At 30.7% G+C, this 15,634-nt stretch overlaps 1 protein-coding gene across 1 annotated transcript; it reads right to left on the bottom strand.

Moving 5' to 3' along the window:
- Positions 1-1,965: 1,965 nt before the first annotated feature.
- LOC9330489 lies at positions 1,966-4,015 on the bottom strand. The gene is made up of 2 exons (XM_021011514.1): positions 2,472-4,015; positions 1,966-2,388 (listed from the first exon to the last, which is right to left on the bottom strand). The coding sequence occupies exons 1-2, from the start codon at positions 3,258-3,260 to the stop codon at positions 2,101-2,103; spliced, it is 1,077 nt and encodes a 358-aa protein (XP_020867173.1). The 5' UTR covers positions 3,261-4,015; the 3' UTR covers positions 1,966-2,100.
- Positions 4,016-15,634: the final 11,619 nt, after the last annotated feature.

Genomic DNA, 15,634 nt, shown 5'->3' with positions numbered 1-15,634 from the left:
GAGTTTCTCTTTTTTGTAAGGAGTGTAAATGGTAACATAAAAAAAATATTCAGCCAGATTCAGCCAGATTCAGCAATTCCGCAGTTACCATTTGCATTAAACTAAATTCAGCCAGATTCAACAGTTTTTCTAACATCAACAGATACATAGTATTTTCATTTCAGATAAAAATTTGGATTGTAGCGATTCACAACTCGAATTAAAATATTTTTGGCTATTAAAAATTACATATCAAATTTATATTTTAAAATAAGTTAGATCATACAAATACGATATATGAATAATTCATACACATAAAATCATTACCAGAATAGACAAGAGACATATTTATGTTCAGATATCTATAGATAATTTTAGATAATTTTAATAAATTTTAGATACTTAAATATAATTTTTCCAATTTTTTGCAAAAATAACTCATACTTATGCTAAAATAATATTTAAAATATCAAATTAAAAAATTGTTAATCATCCTAATCATATTAAGGATTTAAACTACTAGAGAACAATGAAAAATCAATAAGATAATATATACTATATTATCATGTTTATTTTTAAATTAATTTTTCAATAAAACTTTGACAAAGCTTTCTATTAATTAATTATACCTTTTTAATAGTTCAAAAATTAGATTTGGAAGAACAACTCAATTTTGCTAAAAAGTTATTAATTCTAGTATTTATTTATTGGTATAAGAGTTAATTAGGCTATTAGATAATTTTATCTATTTTATTTAGATATTTTTCCTTAGTTATTCTATTAATATTCGTAATTATTTGACGATATTTCAGTTAAAGTCTTAATTATTTCGACAGATTCTGCTGAAAAGCACAAAAAAATTCAGCTAGATTCAGCGGTTACCATTTGAAAATGTAAAAATTCAGCCAAATTCAGCTAAAAATCACTAAAAATTCAGCCAGATTCATCAATTCAGCCGGATTCAGCCAGATTCCTCGGTTACCATTTAGACCCAAGGTAATTTGGTAGCAAAAATAGTAAAAATGTCATGGAGTTTATTGGAAGTTAGCAAACCACACATCCTAACAATAACCCGTAATTAACGGTCTTATGTTATCATATAATTTTGTTGACAAAGGTATAAAAGAAAATGTAATGAGATTATTTGTGCAATATTCATACTTTCACCCCCAAATCTGTTTTTGTTTATGCAAACAGTTGACTTTATGATATCTCACGATAATGAATACTCCCTCTGTTCCTAGAAGATTGATGTTCTAGAGTTTTCACATATATTAAGAAGCAATCATTGTTTAATTATTTGTCTATTACTTTTTTATATTAAATATTTTTTAATAACTTTGAACCAATAGTATTAGAAAACAGTTAATCATTACGTATTGAAGTTTACGATATATTAATTTTAATCAATAAAAAATAAAACAAAAACCTAGAAAATCAAACTTTCTGGAACAAATTAAAACTCTAGAACATCAAATATCTAGGAACAGAGGAAGTATGAGTTAGTACTTAGTAGTAGTAAAATAGTAATACTTCAGAGCTGCTCAACTAATTATTACATTAATATTTACATATTGAAGTTTTTTTAAATTAAAGTTGAATAAATGCATATATTAATATATGTAATAGTACTATTGTTTTGGGCTTACGAGAGATCTCTGCAATCAAGAACCGGTTCAATCTAGTGAGTTCCAACTTCCAAGTTATTTACATTAATTTATTTATTTAAACCAACATGATACAACGTATTTTACGTGTAATGTTAAAAAGGAATACTAGATTATTTTATTTCGAATGCTTCTAGGAAAGTCTGCATAAATCGCAATCAAATCACAAATTATTATGTTCTTTCTTTTGGAAATATATAAATTTATCATTAAAAATTTGATTATTATAATGTTCTTTCTTGTTGTTTTTTCTCTCATCCCCTTTTCTGCATCATAATCATGACATTTTTCTTGCCCCAAAAAAGAAGGAAGAACATCATCATCACATAAACAGAGGAATCTCATTATTTCAGGAGGATCAGAAAAAAAAACACACAAAAGAGTTCACGATAAGAATCATATATGTACGGAATAGTGTCACAAAGAAACACAGTTAATTAGTGTAAGAAAAATCTTAGCACTCTTGTCGGACGTTAGTAGCTACGGCTCGAGCCCAAAACTTGATCTGATCCTTCATTTCTTTACTTGAATCCTTTGGAACCCTAGGTGGTGTAGCTAGTCCGCTTGCGACACGTGGCTCGACCAGTTGGTCATAATCTCTATGCCTCTGAATCTCTTTGGATGTTTCTACGCTGCTTAACGTTTTACGCAGCGTTTTGGGACTTGAGCCACCTTGTTTGACCATAACAGTGTCTTCTAATCTCAAGCTTCTCGGTGGTCTCTGCCTTTGATTGTTTGAAACCTTCACCAAGATTCAGACTTAAGTATGTTTTTCAGATTCACAAAAACCATTTTCTTTTACATAAAGAATGAATCATTTATTACCTTTGGAACATTATGTGAGCTAGCGAGGGCTTCACGGATCAAAAATCCCATTCTTGAGTCGCTTTCTTGATCTTCAAACTCGTCTATCTCGTTATCTTCTTCTCTTCTGATGTTATTTGGCATCGTTTGAGTTCTTTGCAAACTAATCTTGCCACTACTATAACTACTACTACTACTTCCTATTTTGTTCCTTCTAGAACTTTCACTAATCCCTTTGTCTCGAACAATAGTTTCCTTCTTCTGCAAGAAATGCTCACCAGGCCTCGTCGGTTCTAGAACCCTAATTTTCTCAGAGAACTGCCTTGTCAGCTTATTGATCATCTTCTTCGCCTCACGGTCCATATCTCTTTTTTCTATCTGAGGCGGCAAAGAAGGTGTCCGGATCAAATCCCTTTTCTTGGAAGCTTCTTGAATCTTCCCCGGAGCCGAACGAGATCCAGATTTAGGAAGAACTACAGGTTCCTTCTTCTGCAAGGAAGACCCAACGTGTCTCGGTTCTTGAACCCTAATCTTTTCAGAGAACTGCCTCGTCAGCTTCGTCTGAGATCCGCCTTCTCTACTATCTATAGAAGATGCCCTGATCAAAGATCGTCCTGTGGAAGCTTCTAGAACATTCCCCGAATCTAAATCTCCCATTTTTTCAGCAGCAGTTGAAGTAGAAGAAGAAGGGTAAGGATCTGAATGACAATAACTTAAGCCTCTTGACCTTCTTGTAATTAAGTTCTCAAAGAACCAGTAATCTTCAAGAAGATCATCAATAAGTAAATCGCTTGAACTCACATGATCCATTTCGTTTTCAGACAAGAGGTTACAAAAGAAAGAAAAGAAGAAAGGTAAAAAGAAGAAGACAAGAGATTCTAAAAAGAGAGAAGTTGTGTTTTATAACAAAGATTGGGTCTTCGGATTTTCCTTCGTGGGTGTGTTTGTTCATATATATGTTGTTTAGTAAACATCCAATGTATTTGAAGCATCGATTCTGGAGATTTATTTGGAAGTGCCCACATGGGCAGCCTTTCTTCAATTATATCTTTTATAATTTTTTTTATTATATCTATGTGAAGTGAATATATTGGATTTTGCATAGAATCTTTTAAGGATTTTCCTGGTAAAAATAATGCTGAAATTGGAACTTATTACAAAATAAAATAGTTACAACTATAGAGCAAAAGAGTCAACTGTATAAATAGAGTAAAGGTATATTAATGAAACTTATGTGAAAGTAGAGGTATCTAAGTGGGTTAAAAAATACATAATTTTGGCAACAACTAAAAGAAAAATAAGGTTCAACAAAGCTATGATTGCTTAAGGGAAGGCATAATAATTAATCACTGTCAGGACAGTCCACAAGCCATGTGATTTCTCTGTTTATATACATTAGTATAATAGTCGTAAGTAAGTCTAATAATAAAAAAGATTTTAAAACATGTATTTTGGAGAACAATTACAAAATATTTTTATTAATTACAGTATCCTAATCAGTAGAGAGATTTGATTCCAGAAAAAAAAAATCAGTATAGAGAAAGAAAAAAAAAATCACGAGTTCTGGATCTCCGTCAAAAGCCGCAATGTTTATGTATTGCTTGACAAGTGGTTCACGTTCAATTTACTGATAAGAACGAAATATAGTATGATAGGGACCCTATCATACTATATACATAATATGATAAAAATGGAAAAACGGTCTATTTCCCCACGAAAAGTATCACATCATAACAGATAGAGCCCAATCTATGACCACGTGCTAGATGTCCTCGGAAAAATACTTCTCAACTTATATCCCCATAAATTCATAGTTCGAATCATATTTCTCCACAAATATGGGTTTAATCGGTTCACAAATTAAATCCGATAGAAAACCACATAAACCAATATAACCAAATTAAAAATCAGATCCAATGTAAACCCTACCCGATTTCTTCTTCTTCTTCACCCAACCCATGAAACTCATTAAGAACATGCCACATAGACCAAGAAACAAAAATTATGAATTTGGGTCATTTAAATTCAAGTAAAATCTGATACAATTTTCAATTGAATGCTAACAACTGCTCGTATACATTTTGCGGAACACTTTCTGAACAAGAAGCATGAAAATGGTGAATTGGATATGAGAAAACGTCAAAATCAAAGATAGCCTTGGCCACAAGCAAGCTCCAGTCTGATTCCAGCTCACTATCACATTCTTCTTCTCGTCAAATCTCACCACGAATTTCGATCCATGGCCACAAATCGCTCATTCGCCAGTAATTTCACCGAGAAGAACTGCGTTCTGCGTCACATAAACAACGCCAGATCAGAGATGGAGCTTAGCGGTGAAATCGTTGCCGGAAGTGAAAACGACATGGCAGATGGTAAAGACGATGTGTAGTGACGATTGCAGGCGTCAATGGTGGACTGATTCGCAGAGGAGTCGTACTGGATAGTGGATACCATTGCCCGTATTTGAGAATTTGATGAGTGAATGGATGGATTCCAAAAGTGAATTCAGACATGAAGTAACAGCGGAGAGATCGAGAAGGATGGTGGTGGTAGTTGTCACGGAGACCAATACGACGTGATTTGGGCAAATAACGGTGGTTTGATCTTTTTCAACAACTGCAACAAAGCTTCTCAAATTGTTGTGGTAGCAAAAACGTTTGGTTGAACTGCAAAGTGATTCATCTTCATCAAAAGAAAATTAAGGAAATTTTTGTTAACATGTTCACATGAAATTTGAATTTTTGATAACATGTTGAACAACGATGAAACAATGTAATCAAAATTTCGAGAATAGATCCATCAATTTTGTAGAGAAATGGTGAACACAGAAGCAAAAATTTCTGATTTAAATACATAAAAAAAAAAAAACTGGAAATAGGATTCGCCGATCTAAGAAAATCCATGGAAGAGGAGAGAGATAGGTTAGGTTTCATAAGTACAGCTTTTGAAGGAAGGTTAAGCTATGGCGAAGGGAGCGAGTGAAGCTAGAAGATGAACATAGAGAGATTACGGGAGAGAAAGAAGAAGAATTGGTATGTTACGGCTTACGGGTGAAGAAGGATGTTGGGTTGGGTGGGTAACGTGGGTTTGCTTGGGTCGGGTTCAATTAGTTGTAATCGGGTCAGAATTGGTTTAGATTAGGTTTAATCCGGTTTAGTATTTTCGTTAGTTTGGTAAGCAGTCAGTAAACCGAACAAAACCAATGTTTGTGTGTAAATAAGATGAAAACTTTTATTTTAGGGAAAAATAGGATTTGAACTATGAATTTATGGGGATATAAGTTGAGAAGTATTTTTTCGGGGACATCTAGCACGTGGTCATAGATTGGGCTCTATCTGTTATGATGTGATACTTCTTGTGGGGAAATAGACCGTTTTTCCGATAAAAATTCTCAAAGTCGCCATCTCCAAAAATGCAGAATAATCCTATGAAGTCCAAAATAATAAGCAATCTAGCCCTTTTTCGTTATTGTCAAGTTTTTAAAATTTTGATAGATAATATATCAAATCGAAGCCCTCGAGACGACGAGTTCAATTCTACTTTTAAAATTTCAAAAATCAATTGTATGTGATCGTGAAAACGTTTAAAATATATACATAAGGGCTATATTGCCTATTATTTTGAACTTCATAAGATTATTTTGTATTTTTTGGAGGTGGAGGGTAAAGTTGCAAAAATTGGCGACTTTGAGGGTTTTTTTGCACAAAACTCAGTATATATTCTAATACGAATTGAATATATAAATGTATTATGGATTGATTGTTGATTGTTTTATTTTTGTATGTAATCACGTGGATATTATTAAAACTGAAATTTATTAAAAAGTGACGACTTTAAGTACTCAAAATATTTGGTCAATGACAATTACTCAATGTTCACTTTTTCCGTAGTTATACGCCAAATCTTTCGCGTGTTGCTGCAAAGTCGAGCATTACTTTGATATCTCATCCTTCTTTCTTCAAAAATAGTGAAAATGAAGAATGTTTCATACTCATAATAATCCTACTTGTACCGTTGTACGTATTAATGACACGATAAATAGTCAAAAAATGTCATAATAGGATGCTGCTAATCTTAAGCCGCAAACAATGATATAATATAAACATTGTATTATGTCACATTGACATTGAGATATTTCCTAATATATTAATATCAGTTGGGCGTTTCTCCTCCCACTAGGTAAGGCTTTAGATATACATGATTTGCTCTCTGGAATTTTCAGCAATAAAAGTGTTTCTGCTTTTTCTAGTTATGTGAATTCTTTGATAACTTTTTATCAAGAAAAATATTCTTCGATCTCACTTATGTCCGAATATATTGTTTACTCATAGAGCGTTAACTCTTCGGTTTCAAATAACGGTAACTAGAGGTTCTTAAAACTTCTGACTGAGTAAAATGTGTGTTGTTTTCGGCATGATAACCGACACATAGTTTTTATTCAGGAAATAGAAATGGTAGTATATATTAAGGGTAGACAAAATATCCAAACGGATACCCGAAATAACTCTAACCTAACTAACCTATTAACTCTTTTTACATAGTTTGTGGTATTTCATTAAATTTTGAGTATTTTAAATAGTTTGAATAGTTCTATTACGGATATTTTCAGTTAATTCGAATACTTTTAAATAGTTTGAGTTTTTCTTTATAGGAGTTTTTGAGTAATTCACATAATATGGAATAGTTTTGGATACTTTTAAGTACGTAGTTTTAACCAAACCTGAAATATAATTATCAATCCAAAAAAATCAAATATTTTTTGATCAAAATACTCAAAATAGCTCAAATATCCGAAATTTTACTTATGTTTATCCAAATTTAACAAAAAAAAAATCAAATCTAACCAATATTTTAAATTTTTTTGATATTTTGAATACCCAAATCCGAACCTGATCTAAACATCCTATACTATTATTTGGGGAGTACACTTTATTAGATACCCTTAACTAACCTTCTCTTTTGTAAGAATTTACTTAATAATGCCATTACAAAAATCTTCTTTTAGAACAAATTTCATTCAATTTATTAAGGATAAACAAGTAAATTAGTAATTTATGTCATTTAATTAATTTAATTAAATTATAAAACGAAAATCTGTTATTAATTTTTTTTAAATGACCAATCAAAATGAACATATAAGATTTGATATCTAACTTACCATATTAATTTGTTATTAATCATTAAACTTCACCTCTCATCTTAATATGATTATATTAATATGAAACAAATAAATAATCATATCATCTACATAATAAAAAAAAGTAATTCTTTTTCTGCATATGCCAAGATTTGAATTTTTAAAAACGCATATAAATTGTTTAATCTATAAAGGAAACAATTAAACGGGTCAAAAATTGAGAGTTGAGTAATATATTTCTTTTACACAAAAATAAAGTCAACAAAAATTCCGACTGAGCAAAAAAAATAAAGTCAACAAAAATTTCGACTGAGCAACGGGTCAGAATTTGAATATTTATATTCGATTTCATACATTTATTTTTTTGAAATGTATAATTTTATATACTACAATAAAAATTTAAATATTTTAATTTGCAACATTTAAAATAAGTTTTACTTGATATTTTTAGAGAATATCATTAATACTTAATAGTTCAAAAAGTTAAAAATTATAAATGCTCTAATTTGATTATTTTTAAAAATATTTATAATAGGTAGCGGGTTAAATATAATATATTATACGATGAAATGAGTTTTGATCCTTATAACTATTTGAATAGTTATATTTAATTTCATATAATTTGTTTTTTGAAATTCATAATTTTATAAACTACAAAAAAAAATTAAAGATTTTAATTTGAAATATTTAAAAATAATGTAGAACATTTAAATATGGTTTGACACCTCTAAATATTTGAAAATTTGATTCCGCAAGCAATTTTAGAATTAACGAATAATAGATTATGCACACAATATTTTAAAATGAAATATTGAGATTCTAAAATAAAAATATAGACTCCACGCACGGGTTGATTTTGGTATTATTATATACTAAATATATGTTTATAACATATTCGATTATGCGAATAATTGGTAAATTCCGTAATTATAAATCTCAAACAAATTCTGTAATTAGATTAGCTTAAACAAATCTCTATTTCAACAACCAAAGAATTATAAATTGAAAAAGAATTTTCTAAATTAATTCAAAATAATAGCTAATTTTCTTAATTAATTCAAAATAATCTATGTTTTATATGCGATTCATTTATGATATTTTAATTTTTGATCTAACTGAACATATGCAATCCTATTTTGTGGTTGTTAACATAAATTAACTCATTGTTCAAAAAATATTACTTTTTAAAAAATAAAATTATTTTCCGTTTTCATATCTTTAAAAAAAAAATTATCCATAATTGAGTATTATAGAAAAAATTATATATTTATTCTAATATTGTATATAGGGACTGACAAAAAAATTAATATTTTTTCACTTACTATTATAATATATTAAAACTTAGTTTTAATATATATATTATATAAATTTTGTAATAAATAAAATTTAACCCGTACTTTAGTACGGGTGATGATCTAGTATAAAATATTCGAATAAGTTTTAAACTTTTAATAGTTTAAATCCAAAAATCCGGAAAATCTAAATCGAACCCAAACAGATACCCAAAATACCAAGGCCTAATATATTTGGATAATCATATATGCAACTATCTCCCAGAAAAGGAACGGCCTATCCCTTTTAAATTTTCATCATTACGTGATACTACAAGTCGCATAATAAGCATTATTTAATCACAACTAACTAGTAAAAGATCAACACAACAACATGCACCCACTAGACCATTTTCTTTTAACCAATTTTTTTGTCAACCACAAGGTGGTAAAAACTTAAATCGGAGATGAATTACAATAGAAAAAAGTTATCTTTCTACTTCTAACTGTAGATAAACGACAGTTTTTCAAACACTTAAACGACGTGAAATAAAAGTAATAAAAAAAAAAAAAGGAAAAAGAAACGTACCTAGCAGTCTAGCACTTTATATAAATGCTAGTTTAATAGTTCTTATTTTAGGCGGCCAAATCAGTGTAGCAATTTATTTTTTACTCAAATGATTAACAAATTGTATTTTTTTAGCAATTAGTTACAAATTTGTGTAACAGTATTTTGTATATATATTGAGTCAAAAAGATTTTTGAAAAAGATATTGTAGAGATCGTGGGGATTGGGAAGAAAAACAGTTTTAAATTTTTCTTTTTTTTTTTCTTTTTCTTTTTGTCGTAAATTAGTTTTTTTTTTTTAAAGTAAAAAAGTAGAATTTGACATTTAAAACATGTGTCAAATAGAGAAAACTACAGTTATTTGCAAAGTGACTTGTGATTATTATAATAGGAAGTGACTTGTGATTTATTATAATAGAATATATATCACCAAAGATTTTAAACTACTAGAAAACGCATGTCACTGAAAAAATCTGAATTATCCGTATGAAATTTTTTGACGTCCAATATGGTGAGACAAACTATAAGACATAGTCCATACTCCATACTAACGCTTCCAACTCCAAATAAAAAGAAATAGACTAAGTTGAAAAAAGAAAGAAAAGAAAGATAGACTACGTTATCGCTAACTCTAAACACCCAGTTATATAACTTGGATGCCTTGCACATGATGACATGAACCTCCTTTATGCAATACCATCCCAGAATAGATAAACCCTTCGTAACATTCCATAAACAATTTACCAGAAATTAATTTTTCTAGCCATGCATTGACCAGCAATATTGGATCAACAAAGTGGGACCAGATGCAGGACAGAGGAAAGAACGTTTAATAATGCGGTTTACCAGATCTTTATCCTCTTCAAACGTGGCCATTATTTTCGATTCTGTCAACACCAAATAATTAATTTCTTTCAAAAATAAATCACTCCTTTTGGTACCAAGTAACAAACCATATTAAAATAGCTTGTGTGTGATCATGCAGTCTTTCCCATATGTTATGTTGAACATTTAGAAGGTTAAACAAAACAAAGTATTCCAGGACATTTTGGCTAGTTAAAAAAAAAAAAAAAAAAAATCTCCAGTCCCATGTTGGTTAAATATTTAATTACAGTTTGAAGATCCATTACTTATTTCCTTAATCAAAATGTGGCACTGTCATATGGAATAAAGCACTAAGCGTAAAACTATTCGTACTATAGAGATTACAGAGAGTGAAGGAAAATTGAATGGGCTTTTGATTTGATGTTAAAGCCTGCGGATATATGCTTCCAAATGTGATGTTTCCTTGGGACACATACGACTCGTTGAGATCCTGTCCGTCCATTTCTTGATGCGATTGTCTCCTTGGATTTGATGCATCTGTATGCTCTTCCTCTTTTTCTTTTCTTCTTTATAGGTGACGCAAGGCACCTCACCCAAATCTAATTGACGAAAACCTCTCTCAACAATTTCTGATCTTCGTTTGTCCTTTCCGGTGGCCGGTGCTCCTCGCCATTGTCGTGAGAGGGTCCTTTAGCTTCTTCTTCATTATTGTTGTTAGTTCTTTCGATCGTTTAGCTCATAGATTTCGATGGAGAAAGGCTTTCCTTTGGCTGTGACGGTGAATCTTCTCGGCGAGGCTTGTTGGCTTCGTCGGTGGTCAGCGTCTCCTCTGAGAGTTGTTGTTGGGTGTCTGAGATCTGTCGATCTGGCGGGTGCTCGATTCTGGTAAGATTGGGCGAGGTTTTCGCGAATCAATGGCCATGGTTTCGTCCGTTTCTCTTGTCCGGTGAGCCAGCCTTCTAGTTCCGTGGGTTAGATGGAATTGTTTCAGGTTGTTTCTTTTAGGTTTTGTTGTGGTCTGTGAGGCTTGAATTGATGGAGGTGGCTCTGTTTGTGGTTTTTGAAATTGGATCTTTGCTCTACCTCTCCTTTGATTCCTCTTGCTGGTTAGGGGTTGCGATTTGCTCTAGGTTCGTTCTTGGTGTGAGCCATTTTGATGGTATTTTGTTGCTAAGTCACCTACTAGGCTCTCTTTGAGTTTCCTTTGGAAGTTTTGGAGTTAGGTTCTAGTCGAAGCAGTGGATTCGTTTTCTAGTTCTTCTCTTGCGAGGACGTCGTCAGTTTTATGTCTGTAGGTGGCTGAAGCTGGTTCGACGAGTGTCCGCGTGTAAGAATTGTTGAGCTTTTGTGGTTTGTCTCCGGTCGATTTCAAGGTTTTGCCTTGACCCTAGTGTTTCTTGCTCTCTCTGATTTGATGGTGTGGTGTGTTGGTGGTTGTATTTGTGTCTCTGGTCGCATTAGATTCTAGCTTTCCTCCCTGCCGGTTTGCTTCTGGTTTGTCTTCGGTGTGAGGTCTATCCGGTCTTATTGGTGCTTCTGGCGTTTACAGGTTCTATAGGGAAGCTTTGTGAGCGTCTCTCGTGCCTTTGTTTAATTATAGTGCTTAGATTGCTCTTTCTCCATGACGTTTGTTTCCTTTTTAGATTTTTGTTTCTATGTTTTGTTTTAAACAGTTTCCTTGTACTTTAGGCAGTGTTCTAAAAAGCGGTCTAGGCGGTCGCCTAGGCTCCGACTAGGCACTAGGCTCTCATGCGACGCCTAGATAACCGTCTTGACCGCCTAAAATTACATAGAACTTGTTTAATGTATTTTTTCAATTTAATTAGAGTTTTATTTATATATATAGTTATAAATATTCATATATTGTTTAATACAAATATAAATAAATGTTTTATTTAGTTTTTGTTTATAATTTCATAATTTTTAGTTTTATATAAATATTTTATATAACTTTTATATATAATATCATATTTATAATGTTTTATGTTATAAACGTCTAAACCGCCTAAAAAATCGCCTAGGTTCCGATTAGGCGTTCTATGCGCTAGGCACTGGGTCACCGCCCGCTTAGCGCCTAGCGCTTTCTTGAACACTGACTTTAGGGCTTTGTTTCCCTCTTTTGGGCAAATGTTTCTGGAGACATTCATGTCGTCCGCGGGCATATGTATTTCATCTTGTAACTCTCTTGGTTTATTAATAAAACTTCAGAGGACAAAAAAAAAATGTGACGCAAGACACCTGAGAATCTCCAGTGATGCATTGGCTCAGACAATAATATCCATTTTTTTTTTAGAAATTATGGTAAGTAGACATTTTTTTCTATAAATAATTTTAAATTAGGTATTTTTTTTAAAAATATGAAGAATATATATTTTTCTCATTCCTTTCTAATACAATTTTCTCTCTACTATAAATTTTAATAAATTACTTATATAAATTTATATTGTTTTGTTATATAGCAAGATAAAGACAAAACTGCTTTATAGTCGAAATATTATTTTTTTATTTCTTCTTTGAACTTAAATATTTTGATTTTAATTTGTTTTTCTAAAACTTCTTCATAAAAAAAATTACCTACTTCGCATATTAATCTTTAAATTTTTTATATAAATCTAAAAAGTCTAATTTTGCTATATTTCGAAGATATATAACACTTTCTTTTATTTAATCTCAATCCGACGATGTACATAATAATATAAAAAGTGGTGTACAAATAGTAGTGTATAACATTGATGTAAAAAGTAGTATAAAATATATGACAATGTACAAGATGGTGTACAAATGATACTCTATAGTGGTGTATAACTACATAATACGATTGTGTACGACACTGTATAGTGGTGTGCAACTACATAATACGATGGTGTACGAAAATTATGTAAAATGTGGTGTACATGATATTAATGGTTTACATGAAACAATGAGATAGTGGGTCGCACCATATACCATATTTTGCACTGTCTACAACATCGTACACCTTCACATATTTTATACACCACGTCTAGAAACAAAGAACCATTTTTCGTGAATGTTAATGTGAAAAACAATGTTTAAATGATAGTGTACGATATTAATATACAAACAAGTATACAAATGTTAGTGTACATTAATCATGTACACCATCATATTACTTTAATTTAATGGTATATACTCTCATGTTCGATTTAATGGTATATACAAATCAATATATTAAATAGTTTACGAGATCTTATATAAATATCCTTATACAAAATAGTTTGGTGTACAAAACATTGCTTAAAATACAGGTGTACTAAAAGTAGTGATAAAAAAATATACAAATAAATAAAAAAAAATCTTAAAAAAAATCTTAATAATTAAAAAAGAAAAGAATGAACAAAAATGATGAAGAGAAAAGAAAAAAAATGTGGTCCCTTACCAAAAACTATCTCTCATAACACAAAGGGTATAGTGGTATTTGACACTTATTTTGTTTTTTAATTTATTACACATATCTCCCTATCTCATAAAAGCAAAAAAAAAAAGTGTATACTTCTCTAATTTTTTAAAAAATTATCTACTTTGTAAATTACTTTTGAAAAAGTATCTACTTTGCCAAAATACTCTTTTTTTTTTTTTTGGTAACAAACAATATCACATTTTTCTTTCTTAGACCCCCAAATTCTTTTTATTAATTTGTTATCGTTTTTGTTGTATTCATTACCTCAAGAATTGTCATGACTCTTTATCAGTAAATACGTACTTCCTCCTTAATCTCTCTCTAAGACACAAATCTTTCGAAGAGTTGTACATTTTCTAAAAAAAGATTCCATATCTTTGGGGTTTCTTGGAAACATTTTGTTTTAAATGCCGCATGGAACTAGAATCATCCTACGTACAGATGAAGTACTCATCAATCACTATCACTTCAACAGTCATTGACCCCACTTTCTCATGTCTGAGCCTTGGGACCTCCCTGGTGATTCCCAAACAAACCCTAGTTTTTGATATTCTTCTGTTCGTTTATGTCTTAAACCATTTTGTGTATTGTAATAAGGGAAAAATGTCGTTAAAATCCCCAACTTATTCAAAACGTTGATTTAAATCCTCAATTCATGCCGAAACAAAATAAATATCAAACTTATGTTGACTTTCCAAATAAATATTAAACTTTTGTTGACTTTCCAAATAAACACCAAACTTTCATTGACTTTCCAAATAAATATCAAACTTCCGTTGACCTGATCATATTAGGTACGACATTAAGTGGGTTACTAAATTCTCAACTCATGACAAAACGAAATAAATATCAAACTTATGTTGACTTTCCAAATAAATATCATACTTATGTTGACTTTCCAAATAAATATCAAACTTCCGTTGACCTGGCCATATTAGGTACGACGTTAAGTGAGTTAATAGATCTCGTAAACGGAGGTAATTTTCTGTTAACATATATGTTAATTGATAACGACATTGTTTCATATAACAATAAAACGACGTCGTTTTGTCGTAACGATTGAATTAAATCCCTAAAGTCAATCTTAGATCCCCAAATCGAGCAAAATCCCTAACCCTAAATAGAGTATGATTTGAAACTCGGGATTTTATTGAACAGTTAATACAAAACAACGTCGTTTTATGTTTAGAAGGAATACTTGTTAGTGTTTTGATCAACAAACGAACTCTGTTTTAACAGAGTATGAAGAACAAAACCAAAATGAAAAATAGAATATGAAGAAACTTGATTTTTACTGATAAGAGAAAATGTATTACAAACAATGATGTTATTGAGTTTGACTCGATCTACTTATACAACACGAAACAACGTATACGTACATGTGTTAATCGAAAAGACACAACTTTACGAACAGACACAACTATACGTACGTACATTCGTGACTCTTACGTAAATAACTAACTTATAGGAATACGATTTTAGGTTATATGACTTAGATGAGATTTGATTATAGTTCAACAATACTGTCATTTTTAATTAGCGGGTCTGTTAACAGAAAATTAATCCTGTTAACATTGTCTGTTAACTCACTTAACGTCATGCCTAATATGGCCAAGTCAATGAAAGTTTGGTGTTTATTTGGAAAGTCAACATAAGTTTAATATTTATTTGGAAAGTCAACATAAGTTTGATATTTATTTCGTTTCGTCGTGAGTTGAGGATTTAAATCAACGTTTTGAATAAGTTGGGGATTTTAATGACATTTTTCCCATTGTAATAATTGTAATAGCACTTCACATTTTTTTTTTTTGTAATACATTGAGCTACAGAGAGAGTGCGTAATTTGGTGATGATGAAAAGAAATTGTTTTTTCTTTACATTAAGAGACTGAAAGTATACAAGACTTAGGATAAATATAATATGCTAGTTATTAGAAAGCTAACAGAGAGATTAAAAGCTCAAAGAT

Source organism: Arabidopsis lyrata, assembly GCF_000004255.2.
Source record: "Arabidopsis lyrata subsp. lyrata unplaced genomic scaffold ARALYscaffold_1, whole genome shotgun sequence".
In the NCBI taxonomy this organism is placed as follows: Eukaryota; Viridiplantae; Streptophyta; class Magnoliopsida; order Brassicales; family Brassicaceae; genus Arabidopsis; species Arabidopsis lyrata.
The sequence above is the reverse complement of the archived record's forward strand: the minus strand, read 5'-3'. Positions and strand labels throughout refer to the sequence as shown.